Genomic DNA, 24313 nt, shown 5'->3' on the forward strand with positions numbered 1-24313 from the left:
ACTTCGCTGTCAGAAGCGACAGTCACCCCGTAATCACTCTCAGCCTGACTATCGCTCTCAAAGTGACACTTATAACACTCTGTGTCAGACACGATGTCAACAGGGGGTGGGTGTTGTACTAATTTCTCTGCTTTCAGCGCCTGTGGCCTAGGAACAGATGGCTTTGGAGTTGAACCGAGTTGGACATTGTTGTTCTCATCAAAACGAAGTTCTGGTAAAGAAGAATTAAGATCACTCGCAGAACTGTAGGCATCGGAACACCTACTAGACGCACTTGAGTCAAACACCCGACTTAGATCTTTACGGCACTTAAAGCACTGCACCGGTGTTAGGTAACCGTTCATCGCATCGCTATTCCCACCTAAAGATTCTAGGCTGCGAGATCTACGCTTAGCCGCCATAACTTCAGAATTAACAGGCTTCTGTTTAGGTCTCCGCAATACTACATTAGCAGTAACATTGTTCGCCAGGTTAACAGTGACGCCGTTCAACGGTTTATCCCGGTCAGCGGGAGTTAAATAATTGCTAGGTCTACGAGGTTTAGGACTGAGCTCTTTCAAGGCCACAAGACTACTCCGCTGGGAAATCCGAGGGCTCAGCCCGGAGTCTGTCCTAGACGGGACAGCGCCAGTATTCCAAGGTAGTCGCGGTGTTACAACCTTAAGCCTGCCACCATTTGTTTGAAGAAAAGATTTAGTTTGAGGTCGAGTGGAGTTAACAGGAAGGTTAGAAGAAGTTTTTACTCCCTTCAAAGTTGAATGAAAACTGCCTCCACGAGGCTTAACAGGTCTAACACATTTGACTTTGGAGAGAGAAGGAGGATTTCGTAATACCACCTGTGCTTTTTGCCGCTGTTTCGCCAAGTCCATCTTGGCCATCTCCAGTACAGACGTGGTTGTTTCCTGAGACGACGGTGACGTCATCCGAGACTTCAATGTCGCATGACGTGTTATAGCCATTGCCATGGCTTCACTTTCCGTAAGTTTATTTCTAAAAGTGAAGGGATAATAAGTTGTCATTATTATTCCACTATTTCGATATTTTACCATATTATGGCATCGAAACGCGTAAAATAATCCAATTAGAACAGGGATATAACACGGACAGAGAGCAGAGTAGTAGAATGGCCTCACTGAGCCATCCAAACTTTGATTTTTATTCTCTGTTTTTTTTTTCCCTGTCGTTCTGGACCAAATTTAATGTTTCGTTTTGGATTTGGGTTCTAGTCTTGGCCAAGGTCAGTGTGCTGCGTTCTTCACAGCACAAATGTACCTTAATGCTATCAGAAATATACAAGTGTATATGGGTACCGACGAAATGCTGAAAGTTGCCTTGAAGCTCTAAATGACTGTATTTAAGGCAAAGCGTGCTAGCCACCAAAGTGAGTTGCCCCGGGATTTCCTATTGGTTTCGACATGAATTCAATCCCTGCTTATTAATAATTGTAAACGTCGCTACAATTTTTACCTGAGCTCTTCAATTTCTTTTAAATATTTCTGGATGAGATCTTCCACTCCTCCATCAACACCTTCACCTTGAAAAAAATACAACGAAAATATGTAATCTTTCGACATTCATTTAATTAAATGAGGAACACAAAGGGAAAAAAGCCATAAGCTTTCGAGAACGTCATATTCAATCTGGTTTCGTCTTCTCTACTTGAACCATATTAACAATTTAAGTGACCCACAGTAACACAACAGAGCGGAAAATGGACTGTAGTGGAAATACATATATTTCCCTATTTTCTTCTAATGAATTAACTCACTTTTCAAAATTTGTACACATGTGACATACAGAGCTTTAAAGCGTTTGTATTTGCCAACTAACAACTAAAAAAATCCCAGAGTTCGAAAGAGGTAATCTGCATTCAGTGCATGATGTTTGGGGTCATGTTCACACAAAATCTGTCTGATTCCAGCCTTCTTGCTATCCCTTTTAGATCTCTTAGACATAGTGTTTGCCAGTGACACTGATAACTCCAATATACAAATTCAATGTATCGTTTCTCGTACCATCCATAGACGCCAACACTTGAGAAGAGATGAGGTCAGCTATTCTGACTGACTGTGTGTCAATAGTCTGCTGCAAGGCCTTAATACGCACACGAAGTCTGCCAAAACATAAATGTCAATTCATATTCATTATTTTTCTTTTTTTCTTTTTTTATATGCACCAATGTAGAGGTGTGCCATGTAATATGTCACTCTGTTACATTCTACACGATAACCCCCAAAATAAAATTTCCCTTCTAGGAGCAATTTGAAAACAAGGGGTGTCACAAAGTTACAACATACGTACTTGTCATTTTCAGTTTTCAGCATGACATTTTCATGGCAAACATCACTGATTTGCTCACCATCCACTCCTGAAACTCGTTTCCCCTACCGAAAAAAAAAAAAAAAAAACACATTTATTAACAGAGGCACAATTAAGGTTTGTACTTAGCTGCTCCTCGCGAGTCCACGACATTTTGACCACGGCATGAGCTGAAGAATATCGTTGACGATAAGAGTACAGACCCCGTTAAATCACTGTCGATTTGTTAAATCGATCCAGTCCATTGAGCTGGTATGTAAAAGGTTGCAAAAGTTGTCTCAATTTTCTGCACTTTGATTGATTTCTTTTAGCAAGCCTTGAAATTTGATTGGTTGTTGCGTTTTAGTGAAGCTGTCTCTCATTGGCTGGGTAAATGATGCGATTTCGAGCATAAAATGGTGCGATTTGTAAATAAATCACGCCATTTAAGGGCCGTTGAGGGCCAATCAGAATGCAAGGTTTAGAAGTGATTTCAAAATGGATGTAAGTAATAAGTTTATAACCTAATTGTTTAACAGGATGACTCCCATAACACGCATGTACACGTAATGTACCTGTCTAAATTCCGTCAGCTCTAAACTAAGTTTCTGTATCTCCTGCCTCAAGGCAGCCATCTGTTTACTCGCTTTATCTTGATTCACAGTCACCTTGGAAACAAAACCAATGTTATCATTTCAGTTGAAAGAAAGATAGAAAATTTACATGTTAGAGAGACGTGGAATCACTACTTGTGGTTTAACTTGATGTATGTCTAATAGTCTGATAAGAGGTGACATACAGGCACATTATTACTGAATAAGTGGCAAGCACGATGATTCTAAAGTGAGAGCCCTTGCTTCTTACTGCTAAGGCCCAGGTTCAACTTATGCAGTTCTTATCCCAGTTAAAAGAGGGTTTTTCTTTCTCAATGTTTCAACACTTCAATTAAACCAGAATCAACGAATGAACCCAAGGAGCAAAAAAGCATCGTGAGGAATTTTTCTCCTAAGTACACCTTGGATTCAATCCCACTTCCCATCCTTTTGAAATACTATAGAAAAATTCATTACTTGACGAGGGAATTCCGCATTAAATTGCACGCGAAAACCGATATGGCACGAATCGCGAAGCGATGAGTGCGATATCGGTTTTCAAGTGTAATTTAATGCGGAATTCACGAGTGAAGTAATGGCTTTTCTTTGAATCGCATAACTGAATAAAAATGAATAAAAAAAGGAAACAGCATATTACTTTAAAATTGTTGTGTTTACGTAGATGCGAAACAATATCACTTAGTCTCGTTTTCAACTCGCAATTCCACGCTAAATACCTCGATTCGTTAACCAATCAGAATGCGAGATTTTATTCAATGATGCGATTCTACATCTGTTTTATACTTTAACAAAAGTCAGAACGCAAATCTTTCTCTGCCAGGCATGACGTGGAGAGGGTGGAAAAGGCAACTGGAACTGATTAACCAATCCCATTACATATAACTCAGCTGAGAAATCAAGTCACCTTATTCTTGATATTTCTGGCGCGGTTTGCATACTTGAGTGTATTCAAGGTTTCCATGAAGTCTCGGTCAGACGGTGAAACACAGGCTATCATGAGAGTGCGGCTAATAGAAAAAGCAAAAATCATTTACTTTTTGATACAGTTCAAACCTATTTTGATTATTATTGATAAGTCCAAATGGGCCTGCACTGTTAATTCTCCATTTCCTGCCGTTACCACTACATAATAATACCTAGCCCAACTTTTGTTACTAGCATCAAACCACTCACTTTCATTTTGTGGGACACAGATTTGCCTTATGAACAACACCCCTTCTAGAGGTAGTTGCTAAACACAATGTTGCTTCATGCTACAGAAACTTGACCTTAAAGTCCTTTGATCTGAATAGCTATAAAATGTTCGGCCACTTATTGGGTGAGTTTAGACAGTATCATTCATGAAACTACTTGAATGGGTAGTCACCTGTTCCCTCCCAGTGAGTCTTGGAGTAGTCTTGTGAGTTTGGAATCCCTGTAAGGAACATGGCTTCCCCTTTTTGTAGCATCTCCAAGAGCACTGATCACATTCCCCAGTGCCAGCTGCAATCATGAACCAAAATAGAGAAAAGTCATTTCTCAATATACAGGATAAACTATGTTTTGAAAATCACTATGATAACAGTAGGATACAGGTCTTGTGTCTCACAACTGATAAAAATCCTTGTGGGAATAATTCCAAGTTCAAGACATAAATTATTAAGCCTGCAACCCCTATGAGAGGCTGTACTGGCTTCTAATTTCTTCTCACAGCAATACCCTTAAAATCAAATTTAAAGGTTATGAAAATAAAGGAATGGTCACCAATTTAGGAATCTTCTGATGGTCTTGCAAATTCTCCTTGTCCTTACCAGAAGAAATGTAAGGAGCACAGTGCAGATAATAATTATGTTTGGGTATAGGAAAATCTATTGGAGAGACAATTCAATTTGAAATTAAATTTAAAAAAAAGACTATACACAAGTTGTTGAGTCAAGAGTAAGCCCTGGAACAACATCACAGTTTACAGAGGTTATATTTGAATGAAGAAACTCTCTAATTACCAGACCACAGTTGATAGAAATGCCTTCTTTAGCACGGTCACCAGTTGCCCCTGTCCTTTTGAGTCTCTCAGAGCCAGCAAGATCCACAAAGTTGAATTTGGCTGTAAGCATCTCATATTCATAGTTGCTGATTTTTTCCGAACCTTGCTTTTCATCACCATCTGTTAACTAGTTGAAAAAATGGAATTCAAATGTTATTCTGTTGGTAATGCAATTCTAATGTAAATACATGTACTCTTTGACAATTCATTTGGCTGAATTATCAGTGGATGACCTCATACATTTAATCTTTTTTTTTCTTTTGATGCAATTTTACTAAAAGAATCAACATATTCCACCCAAAAATAGCATCACACTGACAAGTAAAAAATTAATGTCAAACTAATTTGAAAACAAATTATTTTCCCCCCTTCATTCCGTGTTTGCAGTATATAGTTGTCCTTCTAGTTATTCCAAAGTCAATACATTTTCACGTTAACTACTTAAAGCCAGGGAAGGGCCTTTTCTTTCAGAATTAAAGAGTTGGGGCACTTCACCTATACTCCAATTTCATGTTTTATAATCTTCTTGGTCAAAAATTTCCTCTTTGTTACCTTAACAACTCGCTGCTGCTTTACATGAATAGCAAATATTGCATGAGATCTTGATGACTGTGCATTCATGTTTGTGCTGGCAGTAGTACGAGATAAGGCTCCTTGTTGTAGACAATTTAAAGTCTGAAATAGATAACACAGAAAAACACATAACTGTCAGAGCATTCAGAGGATATTTCAATGGAAAACAAACATGTAGCCTGGATGCAAGGCTCTTGATTAAACCTGTCTTCTCTCTCACACACATCTTAACTGCATTCTGTAATTCACAGAGCAACTTTTAAATGTGTGTTAAAAGTCACCCAGGATTCCTTTGATTTCCCTATTTTGCAGTGTAAATGGTGGTCCAAAAACAACTACAAGGCTGTGCTCTAAGAAAAATTAAAGGGAGCCCAGTACTCTGAAACTCTGAAATCCAGGGTGCCCAGCGTATGCTTTTTATGAAAAAACTAAAGATTCCTTAGTCGCTCAAGAGCAAAAGTAAGGTGCGAGGGGCCACTGGATGCTGCTAGACCACAGCACCACTTTCTCAACCAACCAGAATTCTTTAGAGCTTGGTCACTCAGGCTTTCTTGCCCAGAAAGCAGTTTCCTTCTATTTAATCTGAATTCTCACTGGCACCTTCAGATTTTTTCCTTTGCTCTGAGTGGTTGTTGTGATTACTTTAATTGTGACAGCATTTTAAACCCAGCAGCTCCCATAAATGACCAAGAATGAATTTCTCCTTACAATATCAAGCAGACAAGTGATAAGAATAAAGAAAAATATCAGTGAGGAGATCATCTGTTGATCCAATACCAAACTCTCCACATTAACATCATAAGAATTATATGACAGACAGTGAGAAGAAAATCTCATTCATGAGATCTTGAAAGTAAAAGGATTTAACTGACAACTTACATCTTGTGCTGAGTTGACTGGCTTCAGAGTGACACCCACGGTATAAATATTTCCATTTGCATCTTCATGAATTTTTACATTACTCTTCCGACCCTTTAAAGACAATACAATACAATACAATACAATACGATGTTCTTTATTTCAAGAGGGTAAATACATGATTCACCCAGTAAAGAGTTTTCTAACACATGGCCCTATGTAAACCCACCCATTCCACCCAGGGGAGGACATCCATCACACAGTAATCTCGTGTGTGGGAAATTAACGTCTCCTGCCCCAACCCTGCAGGAGACGGGACCTCCATTCATTCATCCCTATCCAAGAAGACTAGAATATCTAACCATTTCTTGATGTTATAGAAAGGCAGCAAATTCTTCTCAATTATTTTAAGACCCTGAGTGTTGGTTTGGCCGGGGCTCGAACCCTCGACCTCCCACCTAACAGTCCAGTGCTCTATCCATTGAGCTAACCGGGAGGCGGTTTAAGAAGAAAAAGATACATCAGGATTTCTTTTAAAAAATTTCCACCCTGACTGCCAAATCTGCAGATTCTAGTTCTAGAATTCTTGTACATATAGAAAGAAAACATTTCTTGCTAGTAAAATATCCCTATTCTTAATATTTTTTTCCATGACACCTACAGAATTGCAAAGGATATTAAATATCAGAAAGGAGCTTAAAAGTAAATGCAGCATGCACATACACTGTACATGAAACACACAAAACTGGACCATACCTTATTGTTATCCAAATCAAACAAATCCATAAGTTCTTCATTATAAAGCTAGAAGAGGTCAGAAAGTCCAAATTAATTCCAAGAGGGATTTGCAGATTACTATTTAGAAATAATCCACAAATAATTCACACACCCCCTGCCTATTTCAACTCTCTTGATGTAAATAACAGAATTATGCTCACTCAAACTTCATGCTAACCACAATCCAAGAAGTGTCCCTTTGGGTCACGTTTCTTCAGTCTAATAGATTTTCTTAATGTCTTGCCCATTTTTATTAAAGGAACTGATAAATTGCCAACCTAAAAAGTTGATTGTTAACCAAATCCTCCTTGTCAGTAAAAAAGGAAATGGACAGAGAGAAGCACAGGGGATATGGATACTAATGGTAGTTAATTTATCAGTAAATTCACAAGTTTTCATGTTGATTTATTTTCAGAAGAAATAATAATATTACACTTTAGGAAATTTAAGGCATTGAGCATAATAAATCATTTTCAGGGAGAAACAGAAAGCAAAAGAAGGTGAAAGAAAAATTTGCTAAAATGCAAGTTAGAATAATTGTAATTTATACACACCTCCATAAACTGAACTGTGACTTTGAAATCAGGCTGAGGTTCATTTTTCTGTTTGGCATCTTGTTTCCTTCTATCAATTCCCTCAAATAAATGTGCCACGGCTCTTGGGATGATTCCTTCCTCTTCTTGTGTCACAGTAACATCAAACCCTGTCCCCATTGTGTAAGTCTTGCCAGCTCCTGTCTGTAGACAGAGGAAATTTTGGATAAGTATTGGTTCCACTACATAAAATGATTTTGTACTAGGCCTCTATATGGTAAAGTCAGTTGTTGCCATCCCCTGAGATGATCTCACAATACAACCATAAGGATGCATACACTGTTATGTGTGCAACCATTTCTTTACGAACCTCATAGGACAGTCAACTATTGGTTTTCTTGCACTACAACAATACAAATTAACTTGTTGCCCAAGGTCTAATATCATTTATGTTCACAACATATGCCGTGGCAAGATTTATTCTGCAAAATATATCAACAAAATCTTAAGGGTTCTCTACAAATAAGCTGGTTTCCCCCACAGCAGCACAAAAATGATAACAGAAAACAACTTTGAAAAGAATAATCTGAATTGGAGTTTTCTTTAACTCTAAAGACACAAAAATGAACAATCTTAAACTAAAAAATTAATGTTAAGATGCATTTAAGTAAGAACTTCAAGGTATTCTCTTTCCCTAATGCTGCACTGAATTCAGCAGGACTGATAATTATTTATTTTGATATACACTGCACCTCAGGCAAAAGTCATCATTTACAGTGCATTGTACAGAAAGGTGTTTTTTTAAAATACACTGCACAGTCCAGGTAAAAACCACCATAGACAGTACATTTGACAGACTATGTTTTCATAAAGACACTGCACATCAGATAAAAGTCGACATTTTCCATTTCTATCGTTAAGTTAATTCTCTCTAAAAAATTGATGCTTAAGGTAAAAATTGATGAGGATTTATGAGCCTGCATACCATTTTCAAAGAATAATAGCCTGTTTTAACAACAAATTTAACATAGTAATAACTTATTTCCAAAGCATTCATTTACATGTAATTTAAGTGACTGAGTCATTTGTAAATGTTGTTTAAAATTTTTTAAAAGCAGTTACGAATGTGGCCATTTACTTACCACACCACTGGAATTCTGAAAATTTCTTTTAGCCAGGTGCACAGAAGAATAGTAGTTTACGTGTATATGAAATTTTTGTGCTTTACAGGCATTAGAATTTTTGGCAATTCATTAGCACAAACACAAAAATCAGAGTTTTAAAACCATATCAATATAATCCATCCACGTGAAATGGCTGTTTTGCTTTAAATTCATGCATTAGATCAGCACATCTATGATAAATTTTGATGTTCTACATTCATAATTTGCTTTAAACACATTATACCCTTTGACTATTTCACAAGGATGAACCAGTCTCCATGACATTAAGTGTAAACAGAAAAAATGAAACAGTCCTCCACTTAGAACAATATAATTTACGAAGGCATTATGAAGGCATACACAAGAAAACGAAAATTTCATCTTGAAGGCATCAGTCCAATATTTATTTAAACCAATACTGAGTTTATACCCTGCAGTTAACTTATGAACCAACAGTTTTTTTCCATCTGCTACTGAACAATAGAATGTGCCATGATGAAGCTAATTCATTGTGATGAAAAATGGCACGGAAAGACTGATTTTATTTTGAGATCCATGGATTATATCCATGGATATAGCAAGAGCTACAGCAAAAAAATATCTGACGATAATAAATCAATACTGCCACTTCTCACTCTTGAGATTGTAAATATTATCTTAGCTAAATATAGCTACAAAAACAATCATGGACGAAATCAATACCTTTACAAAATTTTACTTCTGCTAAGACTACAGGGTAAAACCCAGAGAATAGCAAAGCACAGCACAAGAATTGAATTTTCTCAAATTTCAACAGAAAGATAGATGGATATTCTAACAGGTTATGACCCCACTTAAGTTCTAAGATTAGGGTTTGCACCATGCAAATAATTATTCAACGGACTTTCCTAGTATTTTCATAGGTAGGTTTAATTCAAAGCAAAATTTTATTATCTAATCACTGATGCCACTCAGTCACTCCAGGAGATAAATTATATGTTTACTGAACCTTGTAAAAATTTCCATGATAGTATGTAATATCTACAGCTTTGACAAAATGTAAATAAAGACAAAAGTGGAGGGACAAAATGGCATTCAAATTAAAATTAGCGTAGAACAAAAAAAACACAAAATTCCATAACCAATCACTCTAGGCTCGAGATATCAGTGATATCAAAGGGCTTAATTTTCACAAAATCTGGACGAAATAAGAAATAATCTGAGATAATCTACCTGATGGTACACTGAAATATTGTGGTTTACATTTAGGTTCTAAATCTTGTGTAATTAAATTTCAAATTCACGGATGAACCACCACGTAAATGGATTATATTTATCAACCGTGAAAGTGGTGAATAATTGAGAAAATTGTGTCCGCGATAGTTAATGCAGAACAGCAATGGACCAATACATCTCCCGTACACACAATGTACTCTATTATTATTAGATAAAAATCAAATGGACTCGAGTTAGATCGCTGATTAAAGGCTCAAACGGACAAAATCGACAAAAATCATTTCGAACGCAAAATACGAAAATAAATACATACAGATTGCATTTGCGGTTAATGAACAAGACTAGAAATTAGGATAAGAACATGAAAATCTCCCGGTGAACATTACAATAAAACTATCATCATCGATATTCCAGGGAGGACTGTTTTATACACAACCGGGATTAAACGATATATGGCCCCTATAAAGTAGAAAAATACGTGAACCGTGCAAAACTTATGAAAAGAAAGGGCCATTAAAAGGCTTTGAACATTAAGTTACCGCCGGAAATTCACTTCGACTAAGGACTTGCCAATAATTTTTTCAGTGCAACAGCGCTCGCATTTATTTAACTTTTTAAACGCATACAGATGCAAATTTAATCCAAACGAACAAAAGTGTAATTACCTGTCCATAAGCAAGAACTGTAGCGTTATAGCCATCAAGGCAGCTGAAATGAAAAGGAAAAATTCTTGGCTTAAGTTAAGCTTACTGCAATCACGCAAACATAAGCTTACGGTATTTATAAACGCAATTTTTGGCACTGGCTAAGCGCGGAATGCGTCGATCAACATGGGAAATGTGCAACAACAATCGCAACATGAAACGGCCTCAAAATGAAGTCGCCAAAACGCCATTTAGGTTAACTCACCCTTCGACGAGTCCTCTGAGACACTGCTCATAGATCACATACTGTTTACTCTCGATGTCAAAAACATGATCAAACGTAAAGGCCTTGTCTTTTCCGAGTATAACCTGAGGATGTCCTGGAGTAACGCAAGTACAAACCCTACACATGTCTATACGCTCGGCGGCGCTCTGAGGACGAATCCTACAAAATAGAAACATAAAAAGGGCACAAATAGATTTAAAAAGCCACGCTGCATAATACTTGGCAGGGTGTCTAAATCATTTGATCTGGTAATAAACTGTTAGTGTATTTCAAAGAATTTTCCTTGATCACCGTAAAACCTTACCTCAAAGCCACTCGAACCGATGTTTCGTCTTCCATAAGGTTGTTGTGCCAGAAATTAAAACAATACAAAATTTCCAGGAATAGAGTCCGTTTTGTTAATACGAAGCCAAGCACAACAGCGATAGACTACTTCATTCATATTCGATGTCTCTGCGGTGATGGTTAAGAAAAAATTATCATCACGTCGCTACAAAATCGCGTGGATGGACTCTGGATTACTGACAAACTTTGTCCCTGCTTCACGCCATATATTGGTAATAATATCGACGATCGACACAAGTTCAGAGCTTCGAAAACATCGTCGAAGGCTTTCAATACCAGCGAAATGGACAGGACAGGTTAAAGCGCTTCGCTGCTTGAACGATTTTCACTCGAATATGAATATCATTAAATTAACATTCGCCTTCCAATACAAAATGGCCGCCAAGAAAAAATTAGCGTGGGAGCACTGAATTGTGGGTTGTATCCGCCAACGTCGACCAATCAGAAAGCTGCTTTTAAAATGTCGCCTTTTGGCGGGTGATTCTCTGGTGACGTCATAACGTCTAGAAAACACCAGTACACCGGAAACTTTTGTTCTTGACGACAAAGACAAAAATGGAACACTTTAAAGGTTTAATTCAGCTTTATCTATTTATTGACAGGAAACAAATTCCAAAAAGTCACTTGACTATCTCTGGAACATGAAAGGAGCACGTACAAGTCCAATATATTATTTTTCATCACATGAGCGTCCCAATTTATCGGGGTAGATTTTTGTTATCTGAATATTTACCTTCCGTTTTTTTTTTTAAATTTCTCTCAATTTCTAAATTTTAACAAACATTTCAACCATTTGAAATTATTTGGAAAATTAGAGAGGTTAACTCTTTTGAAAGCCACGATGATCACAAATATCTGACGCGCTTTTTAAAATTGAAATATGTAAAAAAGCAAAGTTTCGCAAGTAAGTTAAGACAGCCACGCACATTGTTAATGAATAAAGCTTCCAAAATGAATTATTCAGTGTTACCGGCATTGTTTCCAATACATCGATTTCGGGTGACCGATAAATAATTCAAGATACTGACTTAGAATAAAAAAACAAGCTTGCGATTTTTCACAATTTGCAACCCCCATGAAGAACTCAGCGAGAAGATTGCCAAAAAATTGATGAAAAGCTTGCCTTGTAATCATTTACATTTCTTTTCAATCGGTATTTTAAAAAGCGTTTAGCGAATTAAAAGCGACAAAAATCGGTACACAGGGAAACCAAAACAATTCTACGGAATTTTCTCCATTCAACTTGAAAGTCAAAATATATTTTCGTGATTTTCAAAACAAAAACGTTACCTGAGCAACGTCTTAATCGTGTTCGTATATTCTTAAATTATCGAAGATTCTCTCAAATCAATTTCCAAATTTATTTATTAGTTCGTGATGATTCAGAATTTTACGGAGTGCAATTTTGCACGTAATTTTTAAATGACAGTTTTTTTTTCCTAAAAACTGTATATCTGATTTGGAAAATGCTATGCAGAGAACAGAAGTTTTACACGCCGGTATATATTTTGATAACTTTTGGGGCAGAAATTCACGGGGTGCAAGCTTAAATTTCAAACCTAAAAAGATACAAATCGTAGTGGAAATATACTGATTTCGATATCCCAATTGAAGGCGAAAAATATAGACAGTCATTCGGGTGAGTCAACCTAGGATATCGGTGTACTTGGAATACGGACTCTGTACTAAAAAAACCTATGGAGAAGAGCACTTTCATGTAAATAATACATTTATCACGTTGGCATTAGTGACAGGAAAGTGTCAAAGGGATGAACTGACCTAACTGCTGAAAGTCTCAAGAAAAGTTAGTAAAACTCAGTGTTGACCATTAGATAGCCACAACTCGGGTATTTGCCAGTATCGCTTGCGAATTAAAGATATTGAAACATGCATGTGCGTTATTGACCAAGCGCGAGGTCAAGTTTTTGTTTTTGCTTTTGCTTTTATTTTTATTTTTGTTTTTTGTAGGGACCGAGACAAAACGACAACACGGAATTGGTTTGTTTGTTTATTTGATTGCCTATTTTTTTTTTTTTTTTTTTTTTTAACTTGTTTGTTGATTCGCTCTGACGAAGAGCTAACGCTGGAACAGTTAGCTTTAGAAACTCCTTACAGTGACCAATTAATCATGCTTTTTTTTTGCCTTGGTAAGCTAACAAATATTTCAATAAAAGAAATTATCAAAAATAAAATACCTCACGGATTCGTCATTCGAAACAAAGCAGTAACTAAAGATGATTTTGCAGCGCCATTGCCACCTACACTGAATTGTCAGCTTTTCCCGTTTTACAAGAAAGACAAAAACTCGTATTTTTTAAGATTCGCGTGCTACCTTTGTAGCAGATCAAAGAAAAGTTCTGTATTAGTACTCATCCTCTAAAGAGCCAGGCCACTGTGGGACTGGCCCCAGTGCAGAAACCAGAATCGTCTTCTTTGACTGCTGTTTTTTTGCGACAGCCCTTCCCCTGACTACGGAAACCTTTCTCCTATAGGAACTCAATGGAGGTAAAAAAAGCCATGCCGAACACGTCCTACAGAGGAAAAAAACATTTGCTTTCTTACGATTAATAAACGCCAAAAGTTTATCAGTGAGCCTCAAATAAATTGCTCGACCGCAGTTTCGGACAAATAAAAAAGTATAAGTCACGATGTTTCGAACCGACCTCGGTTTGGGTGGTTATATAGGCCGAGAGTGAAACAGAACAAGTTTCTTCAACCGTTGTCTCTCTTGCAGCGCCATCCACGCAAGTTTGCTGGACTGTGGACCTGCAAGACGAGACTACAGTTGGAATTCCCTCGCAGTTATATTTAAAAAGTTACTTCCTGAACATGCTCCGAGTTTGAATCAAGGTGCCAATTGGCCATCTCGATTGTTATGGCGTTCAAAACCATACTTGGGGCAATTCGCGTTTTCAAATTATCGCCGATTAAAGTCTTCTAGAATTCACTGTCACTCACGATTATCATAACATTAACATAATGGGTGTGGGTCGACTGCCTAAGATCTAGAGTGTTTGCGAAACGAATGTGTCGTGATGGCTAATTACGACACTCTATAGCGAATATGGAATCTACTCGGGCTATGCTTTTGAGTAACTATAAGTTCTGCGGGTTGCAGCAGTATATACAAGTCTACCCTCTAGAAGGTTTTTCAAGGTCTGTTCGATATATTGCCCTTTTCGGCTTTAACAAGTTCGTAAGAGCCCTCCTGGGTCACAAAACCTTAATTTCTCAAGGTAAACTGTTCCAAAGGTGACTAGCTTTATATGTAAAGGAATTATGATACGATCCATCTATTATTATACCCTGCTTGCACTAGATTTACACCTTTATTCCTTAAACTATATCTAGATTCCCGCAATTTAAAAAAGTTTTTAATATATTCCGGACCGTTCCATTTCATACATTTAAAAAGTAAAACCAAGGAAATATAAAATCGCCTATGTTCTAGAGTTTTCATGTTGCTTTTAGCTAGGATTGTATTGTAATCAACATTATTGCCGAGATTAAGCAAAGTTTTGAGTGGGTAATTATTGACTGACTCAAGTTTAGAGCTCAGTGTTTTATTTATTCCAAGCAATAGCGGACCGGTACAGTACTCCAGGTGAGGAAGTATGTAAGCCTTATAGAGTGATAGGGAGACATCTACAGGCATAAGTTTTTTGAGTCTCCTAAGAGCACCAATCTTGGCATAGAACTTTTTTATAACACTCTGAATGTGATCAGCAAATGTTAACTTGTCGTCAATTGTGACCCCAAGGATTTTGAGTGAGTTAGATAACTCGACTCTAGAGTCACCAATGATAAATTGAGGGTCGTAAGCAATATCTCCAATCATCATAGCTTGGGACTTTATGTTGTTGACCATAAGATAATTACGAGAAAGCCAAGACAGGAAGATGTCAATATCATGGTTCAGGGAAATTTCCAAGAAAGTGATATCGTGATGAGATCGATAAGTTGTCGTATCATCGGCATATAGACGCAAGGAAGCGATCTGGCCAGCAAAGTTTAAGTCATTCGTATATATATTAAAAAATAAGGGACCGAGAAGACTACCTTGAGGCACACCACATTGAACGGGAAGCCAATCAGAGAATTTGCAATTGAATTTAACTCTTTGCTGTCACTCGGTCAAGTATGACTGGACGAATCTGAGGGCATCATCATTCAGACCATAAGCACGCAACTTGGCTAGGAGTAGACTGTGACACACAGAATCAAAAGCTTTGGAAAGGTCAATGGCAATAGTTCCAGGGACTTTCCTAGAATCCAGGGCTAGTCTCCAGTCGTCAACCATTTATAGAAGAGCAGTGCAACATGAGTGCCCAATTAAGAATCCATACATATTGAGAGAGAAGTGGGTCTTGAAAGTATCATAGAGCTGATCATACATAACTTTCTCAAGAATCTTGGGAATGGACGACAAGATACTGATTGGTCTGTAGTTTTCCACAAGAGAGCTATCATCCTTTTTATAGACTGGAGTAACATTACTTAATTTCCATTCCTGAGGCCACGTTGAGTTAGCAAGGCTGTAATTAAGGAGCTTAGTCAAAGGCCCTTTGATTGTTGACGCAGATAGCTTAAGAATCATGGGAGTGATATTTTCAGGTCCACAAGATTTGTTTGTTTTCAGGCCAGTAAGCAATTTACCAATGTATTCCGTACTGACAGGTTGAAATGAAAAACCAAGATTGAAATTGCGCGACGACATTGAAGTCACACTTGGATGATGTTCGAAATCTTCAACAGACTTAGTCAAAATAGTTCAATCAAGAACAGGTGAAGAGAAGTGTTTATTGAAAAGATTTGATGGATCACTAACAACTGCACCTCTAACCATTATGCATGTACCATCGCTGTTATCTTGTCCAGAAGACGGTAGAAGAGGCTTTACCCGCTTCCAAAAATCTCCAGGAGTTGTTGCGTTAGCTGAAGAGTCCAAGAAGAACCGTTTAATAGATGTTCGCTTAAGTTTGGTAACTAAGTTCCTTTGTACTCTATAACTTTCCCAAGTTTCGTCATTCCGACTAAGGCGGTATTTGCGGTATAGTTTGTTTCTCAGTCGAATTGCTCTTTTTATTTGGACATTGATCCACGGAAGTTGGTTTGCGTGAACCCTTTTTTTCACAATAGGCGCATGTTTGTCTATTATGTCTTTGTAGAGCTTTGACCAGTGATTCCAGACATCGTTAATATCATTATAAAAAAAGGCACTGTCCCATGGAGCAGTAGATAAATCACAACAGAAAGAGACTTCATTAAATTTCTTCATACTTCTGGACTGAATCGTTTGCACTTTCGATTTCGGTAGGCGTGGTTTTCTCACTATGTATACAAGATCGTGATCACTTATTCCAAGTTTCAACGTGCCACTCTTTGTCCATCGCTCAGGTCGATTAACTAGGATCACATCAATTAGGGTTTCACTTGTGTTAGTAACCCTTGTTGGTTCAGTTATTGTATTTGAGAGACAATAGCGATCGCAGAAATCAGCCAAAGGATTATTCGTATTTTGCAAATTCCCATCAACATAGGCCATCATATCGATATTGAAATCTCCAACAAATACAATTTCATTCCTGATTTTTAGCATGTTTTCTGCAGCAGTAGAACAGGCAGAGATAAAGTCAGTGACTTTACACTTACTTGGAGAGCGATAACAGGCACATACGAAAAACCATGTATTTGTATTCCCCTTTACATTGAGGCAAATAGATTCTACACCAACTGGTTCAAGCTTGAGTTGTCTTCTCGCAGTTCCGAAAAATGCTTCAAGACTGGAAATTAATTTTCACAGAGCTCCCAAAGACTTATTTATTTAGTGCATTGGACAGGACCCCCGAAAATAGCCTTTCAGCACCACACACCGTGACGGGGGAGAGTAATGCCATCGTGCGTTTTTGAATATTGTGTACTATAGTAGCGCCTTAAAAGTGTAGCTGAACAGGTTTATCGGGTGATGGAGTGAGGTCACTCCTTTCTATATCATTGGCAGGAAACAAACAATAACTGCCTAACACTACTCTTTGCAAGCGCGAACTTTATTTGTGAAAACAAGTTTTTAAACTCCTGAGTTCAAAACTATTTGAGTTTCAATGATTTTTTTCCAGGCAGTGTTAAAATATACTTAAGTAAAAGTATACAATTTTGAAATATTTCTGTTTATTGTCTGATCTCTCAAAATTTTCACCAAATGGAGAAAGAAAATAATAACACTCACATTTAATGGTTAGTTTAATGCCATCGCTACAAAGACAACATATCTACAGTATCCGTACGCCATCTTAAATCCGCCATGTTGCATACGCCATCTTGGATTTTAAGAAACGATTGTTACTCGGGCTTTCCGAAGGAAACGCCTGAGATATAAATTCGGCTTGGTTTTTTTCTTTTTTTTTTTTTTTTTTAGCGTTCAGGCACAGAACGCAGTTCCACTACAGCGCATGCGTGAAGTGCAAGCGGATGCGTACAATGAACCCTAGAGCGCATGGTTTAAACACGAAGGCGCGCTATAAAAGGAGCCTTAGGTCCCACTGGACCATTTGTCAATCAACCGTCATGTGATGTAGAACTCTTAGAGTCAAGTCAGCTTGAGCTACAGCTACTCCAAAACAGTGAACAGCGGGCGAATTCCCCAAAATTGCTTTATGTCTTCATCACAATACAAGAATTTTTTAGATTTGTATTTCTTTTCTCCAATGGAAACTGTCTTTATTTGTGGCGGTAATTTTGAGATCGAAGTAGGTGGTTCGCACGTTACCTCATGCCACAGGTCGGTCCGCGAACTTTACGAGAGATCAATTTACGAGCGATCCTTTACGAGTGAATCTTCTATCGAGGAATATCAAGCGAAACCTGCTATATCAAACGAGCTATCTCACATTATGTTTACATGTAAACACAACGGTATATTTAGACGTGATCGAGAATCCAGTAGAGTATCAGAGGCTACTCTGAAACGTCTTAGAGGAATGGGCAGAAAACTGAAAGAATTTGTTTATGAGCGTATTCGTCCAAGCATACCGAAGTCCTCTTGGCTATGTCGTTATGTGAAGGTTAGAAGGGTTACAAGGAATGTTTGTAAGCTTAAATAAAGGGTAAGATTAAATAAAGTTACACAACACGAGAAGAAGCATTTGTTGAATTGTTCTGTGAGGGTATAGCAAAGTACAATTAAATTGAAGTGTAGAGCAAGTCGGCACAATAATAACGGGTGTAACTAGCGTTGTAGAGCGACTCGGCAGCGAGAACGGAAATTAAACTCGATCACGATTTCCTGGCACACGAAGATCTACTTCGAGCGAGCTTATACGAACGTCAAAGATGAGAAAGCGTTTTGGTTCCACGGTAAACTTTATTCTAGGTCAGGCCAACAAGCGACATGACCTCTTATCTCTTTAGTTTAGTAATCGAGAATGTAATCAACAAAGCTTGCTTAAAGATTGAACTAGTGTGAGGTTCTATTGTCCTCTAAATTGACAATATTTAGAGAGGAATTACAAAGGAACGGAAAACTTGTCTTTGAAGCAAAAATGATTTACATTGAAATATTCACGTATCGGGAAAAGGAGGTTAAATAAGCTTTGGGCCATTAAAAATAGGAAACTCAGGTGAGAATTTACAGTTTTGATTTCAAAATCATACCAGAGAGCAGCTTACAAAATAAAATGAAAAACACAATTAAGAGTTTCCGCTTATCTAAGCAAGGTTGGTGTTAAGTTTCATCGTATGAAAGGAAATTGAAGTTACGAGTATAAACTCAGCTGCCAACTACCATGAAAACTAATTTTGCCAGAAAGGCCATTAATTAACACTTTTGTTTACCAAAAATTTCGCTAGAATTGTACAACAAAAGTACCGACATACAAGTAAACAATGAAAGCAGGCAACAAGGCAAAAATATCTTAGTTTGCTACTCAAAACCCACCATGGCTTTTATGTATTTTGTTTTTTTTGACTTACTAAAAGGAAAACCCAAATAAACCCGAATATGGGATACTCTGCCTGTAACAACTGATCAAAGTACAGCTGCTGATTTGGCAAGAATCAATTGTTATGGGAGGTCACTCTTCAGTCACTTGGTTAACAAAATGGAAATACTAGATGAGTCGTTTTTTTCTCTTTGGGTAAACATCAAGAACGTATTCCGCTGAATCGCAAGCAAGGTCGGCTCAACGAGGAAAGGAAAACTAGAAGAAGCCATTACGATCCCGTCAAACGACTTGCCGGTGATTATGGATGCAAGAGAGACGGAAGAGTTGAGGATGTGGTACACGACTCAAACAGAAATTAACAAAGACAAGGAGAGGAAAGTGTCAACAAAAGAGAAGCATGGGTATGAGATCGAGACAATTATAGAAAAAGAACAGAAAGAGCTTGTGGAAAACGAAGGAGATGTTATGACGAAAACGGTAAGCGAGTAGAGACGCTGTTTTTTTGGAGAGATCACTGAACAAATCAAAGATCTACTCAGGAAGGAGCTGAAAATGAAAGAAGGAGCTGAAGAGTCTAACTCAGTTGCAGGAAGGATTTGAAAATATAAGCCTAGAAAGTTTCCCAAGAGAATCAACCGCACAAATACCAGCGAATACAACAGAACTTTAAAGGCAAGATGGAGGTTAGATGGAATCTTTATTCTTCAGCAATTCTTTTAAGTTGTTGAAACACTGACAGACCAGTGTAATGACCATTTTCGCGGAAGATCTTTCCCTTTACAATAATTTCATGCTTCCAACGACAAAAAAATGCGAGTCACGCTGCTTTTAAAAGGCAACCCTGGTTGATGAGATTTACCAGATTCAGTCTCTTAATTGGAATGGCTTGAGCACTTTGATAGTATATCATTTTCATATGTCATATGTCATTTTCATATGTCAGGATCTTAGCGGAAGTTTTTGTTCCGACCAACATATTTTATCTGTATGGAGCCAGGAAAAAAATTCGGTATAATCAACAACACAATGAATACTTCCTGATTACTAAGTTGAGGTTATTCTTTCCCATGATCCATGAAGATCTGGATACTTGATAGATCTGGAAAATGCTTTCAATTCTCTTTTGGGGAATATCAATTAAACTCCTGTGGTTGTGCTATTCTTTTCTCCTTTTTTATGTTTTTTTTTCAAGTCCTTTCGTTCCCTACGAAAAATTATAGTAAATTACAGTAGCTAACAAAATACAAACGAAAGGTAAAGGCACAACCTCTGAATGTTTTCAAAGTAAACGTTACACCCTGCGCAAGTTCTAGAGGTTTCACTTTAATCGTCTCCAGTCGCGTGCGTAATGTTGTTCATTCCGTATAGTTTGAACAACTTTTGTTTTGAAACAGTTCGTCTCCACCTACATATTTAATGTGCGTATATCTCAGGACCTAGTCTGAAAATCGGTGAAAAAGAAATTTCTCTTGAAGACATTAGATTTTGTTAGACATTTAAGAATAAACACTAGCGAGAAAAACACACAACGTTTCGATGACTCCATGTCATCATTCTCAAGTGAGAAGAGAATAAAAATGAATAGTTAATTTATACCGTACGAAGGTGGCAAACGTAAAAAGTTTAAAATATTTAAAATATTTAAATAAATAATTGCGCGTGTTAAGTTCATAAATGTAAACTATTAAATAAATAGTTTCGCGCGTATGGAATCCGATTGTTTGTTCAAAGAGGGCTTCATCTTCTTTATGAAAAGCATTTCATGAACTAAACAGTCCAGTTTCCCGGTGCACTTTTTAAGTACGTTGAAATGCTTGGTCAGGTCGCCGATGGTTTGTAGGCCGTGGTCGTTCTTTAGATGTTTGCCGATGGCCGAATTACGGTGCTCATTAATACGTTGATGTAAATGCCGGCTGGTGTACCCGACGTACTCTGCATCACACAGATCACATTTATAATTATATACAACGCATTGTTGGCTAACTATAGGAGGTTTAGGCTCACGTACTCTGAGATCTTCACAGATTTTGCGACTCTTGAACACGGGATGAAGGGTGTGATCGATTTTGTTGCTTAGATCTGATAATTGCCTTTTCACTGCGTCAGCTGACTTTTGATCTTTAAAAGGCAAAACCACTCGGTGAACAGCATTTTCGTTGACAGATAATTGAGCTTGCACTACAGGGTTTTCCGACCTAACTGAGGTGACAAAGTGAGAGATGGTGGAATTGATGAGGTGGTCGGGATACTTGAGGTTTGTAAACATCATATTTAGATGATCACATTCAGATTGGAAGGACTCCCATGTGGACGACAGGCGGAATGCACGATTCAACATGGTCTTAAGTAGTGATTTCTTGTACCTTTTATCGACGTGGCTCTGGTGATGAAACAATAGGCCTGTGTTTGTTGGTTTCCGATAAACACTAGTTTCTAGTGTACAGCCTTTCTTGAGCACTTCCATACCGACAAAAGGTAACTTGTTTCCAGATGCTAGCTCCATGGTGAAGTGTATGGACGGATGGCAGTTATTTAGCGTTGATAATAAATCTTCTGCCGCTGGTACACTTGTGACAATAGCAAACGTGTCATCCACGTACCTTCTGTAAAATTCAGGGAGCTTGTTGTCTTGATCTAGTTTCTCTTCGATAGAACAGAGAAATGCGTTTGCCATAAGTGGGCCCAATGGAGAACCCATGGCCACACCGTCGGTCTGCTCGTAAAGATTGCCATCAAATTGGAATAGTTGATTCATAGTTGCAACTTCTAGAAGTTGAACCAATTAACTATTCATTTTTATTCTCTTCTCACTTGAGAATGATAACATGGAGTCATCGAAACGTTGTGTGTTTTTCTCTTGAAGAAGACGAATATATCCCAAAGAAAGCTCACAGTGAGAAGGAGAAACAGGTAGGAATCTATACAAAGGATTGCAGGATCGACTTGCCCCTCTGAAAAGACCTCAAGGTTTGATAACAATTATCGCTGCAAATGTCACGACGTTTGGAATAATTAATGCTTTTGACCTATGTTCAAATTTTTTTGGGCCTACAGCATTTCTTCCATATCTACATAACATAAATGCAAAACCTTTCTGACACATAGTTACTCGCTGTAATTGTTCTCGGTTGTCCCGAGCTCAACTCCTTGGCTGCTGTGTGAACATAGAAAACTGGTTTCCATCGGCTCAATTGGGATTTTTAAATTCTCGTTCTATTTACTACGTTCGTTTCAATTTGACTGTATTGACCCAGAAAAGCCCTACTGGGGGAGAGATCAATTAAGTTATTGTTATTGTTGTTCTTGTAGCTGTTGTTATTAATATTATAATTATTACAATGATCATTATCATTATTATTATCTTTGTTACATGCACTTTGTATTCAATGGTGATCCCTGCAATCCGATTGACCCTCATCGATGGGATAATGTTTTGCTCTAAATCGCAACTTTTTCTTAGCCAATAAAGAAAGCGCTACTAAAACAAACCAACTACTCTAATTTCAAGGCTTGTTCAAAGAAACCAATCAAATTTCTGGGAAAATGAAAGACAGCTCTCGGCTTTTGTAACTTTTGCAGCGCTGGATCAATGACTAAACCAAACAACTGTATTTTAACAACTGAACCTTGTTAGTTCAAATCAAACTAGCGTTGCGCGCTCGTTCCTTAGATACTTGGTCGTAAGAAAAGTACTTCGTAATTAGAAAGCGTGAGAAAATACGTCGAGAAATGCAAAGAATGTTACATGTGCATAACTGTGCCTCAAACAAAGGGAAAAGTCTATTTACCATTATAAATCACACTTTGGTGTGCAATTAAAGTCACTGCAGAAAAAGAATTTTGGTTGAGATCAAACGTCGACGAGGATTAAAACCGTGATTTTTAGACATCAATTGGGCTCTACTAACAAGTGAACTAGGACGCTGCATGTTGGGGGCTAACTGAGTGTTTTGTTTGACAAAACTGATCACTGTTGCTTAAACTGAGGTTGTTTACACAACAACGAAACAGGTTAAGTTCCGTTTCGAGAACACATGCTGTTCTCTCTCGATAACCTTGACAGTGACTAAGGCCAGAAGAACCTTCATCAGTAGCTTTCTAAACAGGAAACCAGAAAATTAGTCCAAAAAGAGAATTCAAAGAGTTTCCTCGCATTGGTGAATGTTGCGACATCAAAAGTTTTCACCCCGTTTCTCGATCCGATGAAAACCGCACAACTTTCGATGGAATTCTCCCTCAGTGGCATGACCTGACCACTTTCATAGCATTTAGTAGAGTGAAGTCAGTTTGGAATTGTGACACATCCTGACTGCACAACCTTTTCCTCGTCTCCGGAAAACTAAGTCATCGGAAGAAACCGTAACTGTGTGGGCAAAAGGAGTCCGAAGAGTAGTAAAACGAAAGATGAGGTTTCAACGCATCCTGGAGTGGTTGTAGGGAAGATCCATATGCTTCATAACCACAGATTTCACTTGAAGTGGTCAAAACGTGAGATCGAATCCGCTATGTAAAGCTTTGTTCGCAATACAACTGTACACCGAGCCTCCTGTGCCCAGGCTTTCGTATTGAGGGTAGAATAATTGCTTTCCCTGGAATCAGGTGTGAAGTAGAGTATCTTTTGGCCGAGCTCGCACAAAGATTTCTAGGAAGACTTTCGTCTTCTGCACCAGATGGATTTGAATCCTTTCTAAAGTATCAGACGAACTTTCGGAAAATTTTAATTGTAGATCTTATGCCTGGGAGCTTGACAATCATTGTGTTCTGCAGATCATTAGAAATACTTTATACACTGTGGCTTGACTACTGCACTGGTCTCTTGAATGAAGAGGTGCAAAGGTGTTTTGTGACGGAAGAAATTTAGGAGGAAAGTTAGGATAACTGAGTTGGGACTCAAAACAACTACTGCGGAAGAGGAGTACAGAGCTTGCAGAGGATATTTCTTGACTGATTTTGGTAGGTTGAAAAGCTAGTTTCCTCCACATGGTTACTGTAAATATATTCATTTGGTTTAATTAGTTTTGTCTCTTCTGTTCTCATCACTATT

General features: G+C 37.8%; 2 protein-coding genes across 2 annotated transcripts in view; both read right to left on the reverse strand.

The window, feature by feature from the left end:
• LOC111329599 (kinesin-like protein KIF21A) overlaps positions 1-11692 on the reverse strand; it is a 28839-nt gene extending 17147 nt beyond the window's left edge. The window contains exons 1-15 of the mRNA XM_022934329.2: positions 11289-11692; positions 10964-11143; positions 10720-10762; positions 7698-7880; positions 7123-7170; positions 6388-6480; positions 5488-5610; positions 4895-5062; positions 4279-4394; positions 3817-3919; positions 2874-2966; positions 2302-2384; positions 2016-2113; positions 1468-1534; positions 837-990 (exon numbers count right to left, since the gene is read on the reverse strand). Of these exons, the coding sequence (XP_022790064.2) occupies positions 837-990; positions 1468-1534; positions 2016-2113; positions 2302-2384; positions 2874-2966; positions 3817-3919; positions 4279-4394; positions 4895-5062; positions 5488-5610; positions 6388-6480; positions 7123-7170; positions 7698-7880; positions 10720-10762; positions 10964-11143; positions 11289-11323 (1587 nt within the window). The 5' untranslated portion in view covers positions 11324-11692. The remainder of the gene's footprint in view (positions 1-836; positions 991-1467; positions 1535-2015; positions 2114-2301; positions 2385-2873; positions 2967-3816; positions 3920-4278; positions 4395-4894; positions 5063-5487; positions 5611-6387; positions 6481-7122; positions 7171-7697; positions 7881-10719; positions 10763-10963; positions 11144-11288) is intronic.
• A 9055-nt stretch (positions 11693-20747) lies between these two features.
• Positions 20748-22048, reverse strand: LOC148735668 (uncharacterized; the record flags this gene model as incomplete). Its single annotated transcript, XM_088752980.1, has 1 exon — positions 20748-22048. A coding segment is annotated over one exon (1095 nt), but the record flags the coding sequence as incomplete, so codon positions are not given.
• Between the last annotated feature and the right edge of the window lie 2265 nt (positions 22049-24313).

The sequence above is a fragment of the Stylophora pistillata genome, chromosome 3 (genome assembly GCF_964205215.1).
Source record: "Stylophora pistillata chromosome 3, jaStyPist1.2, whole genome shotgun sequence".
In the NCBI taxonomy this organism is placed as follows: Eukaryota; Metazoa; Cnidaria; class Anthozoa; order Scleractinia; family Pocilloporidae; genus Stylophora; species Stylophora pistillata.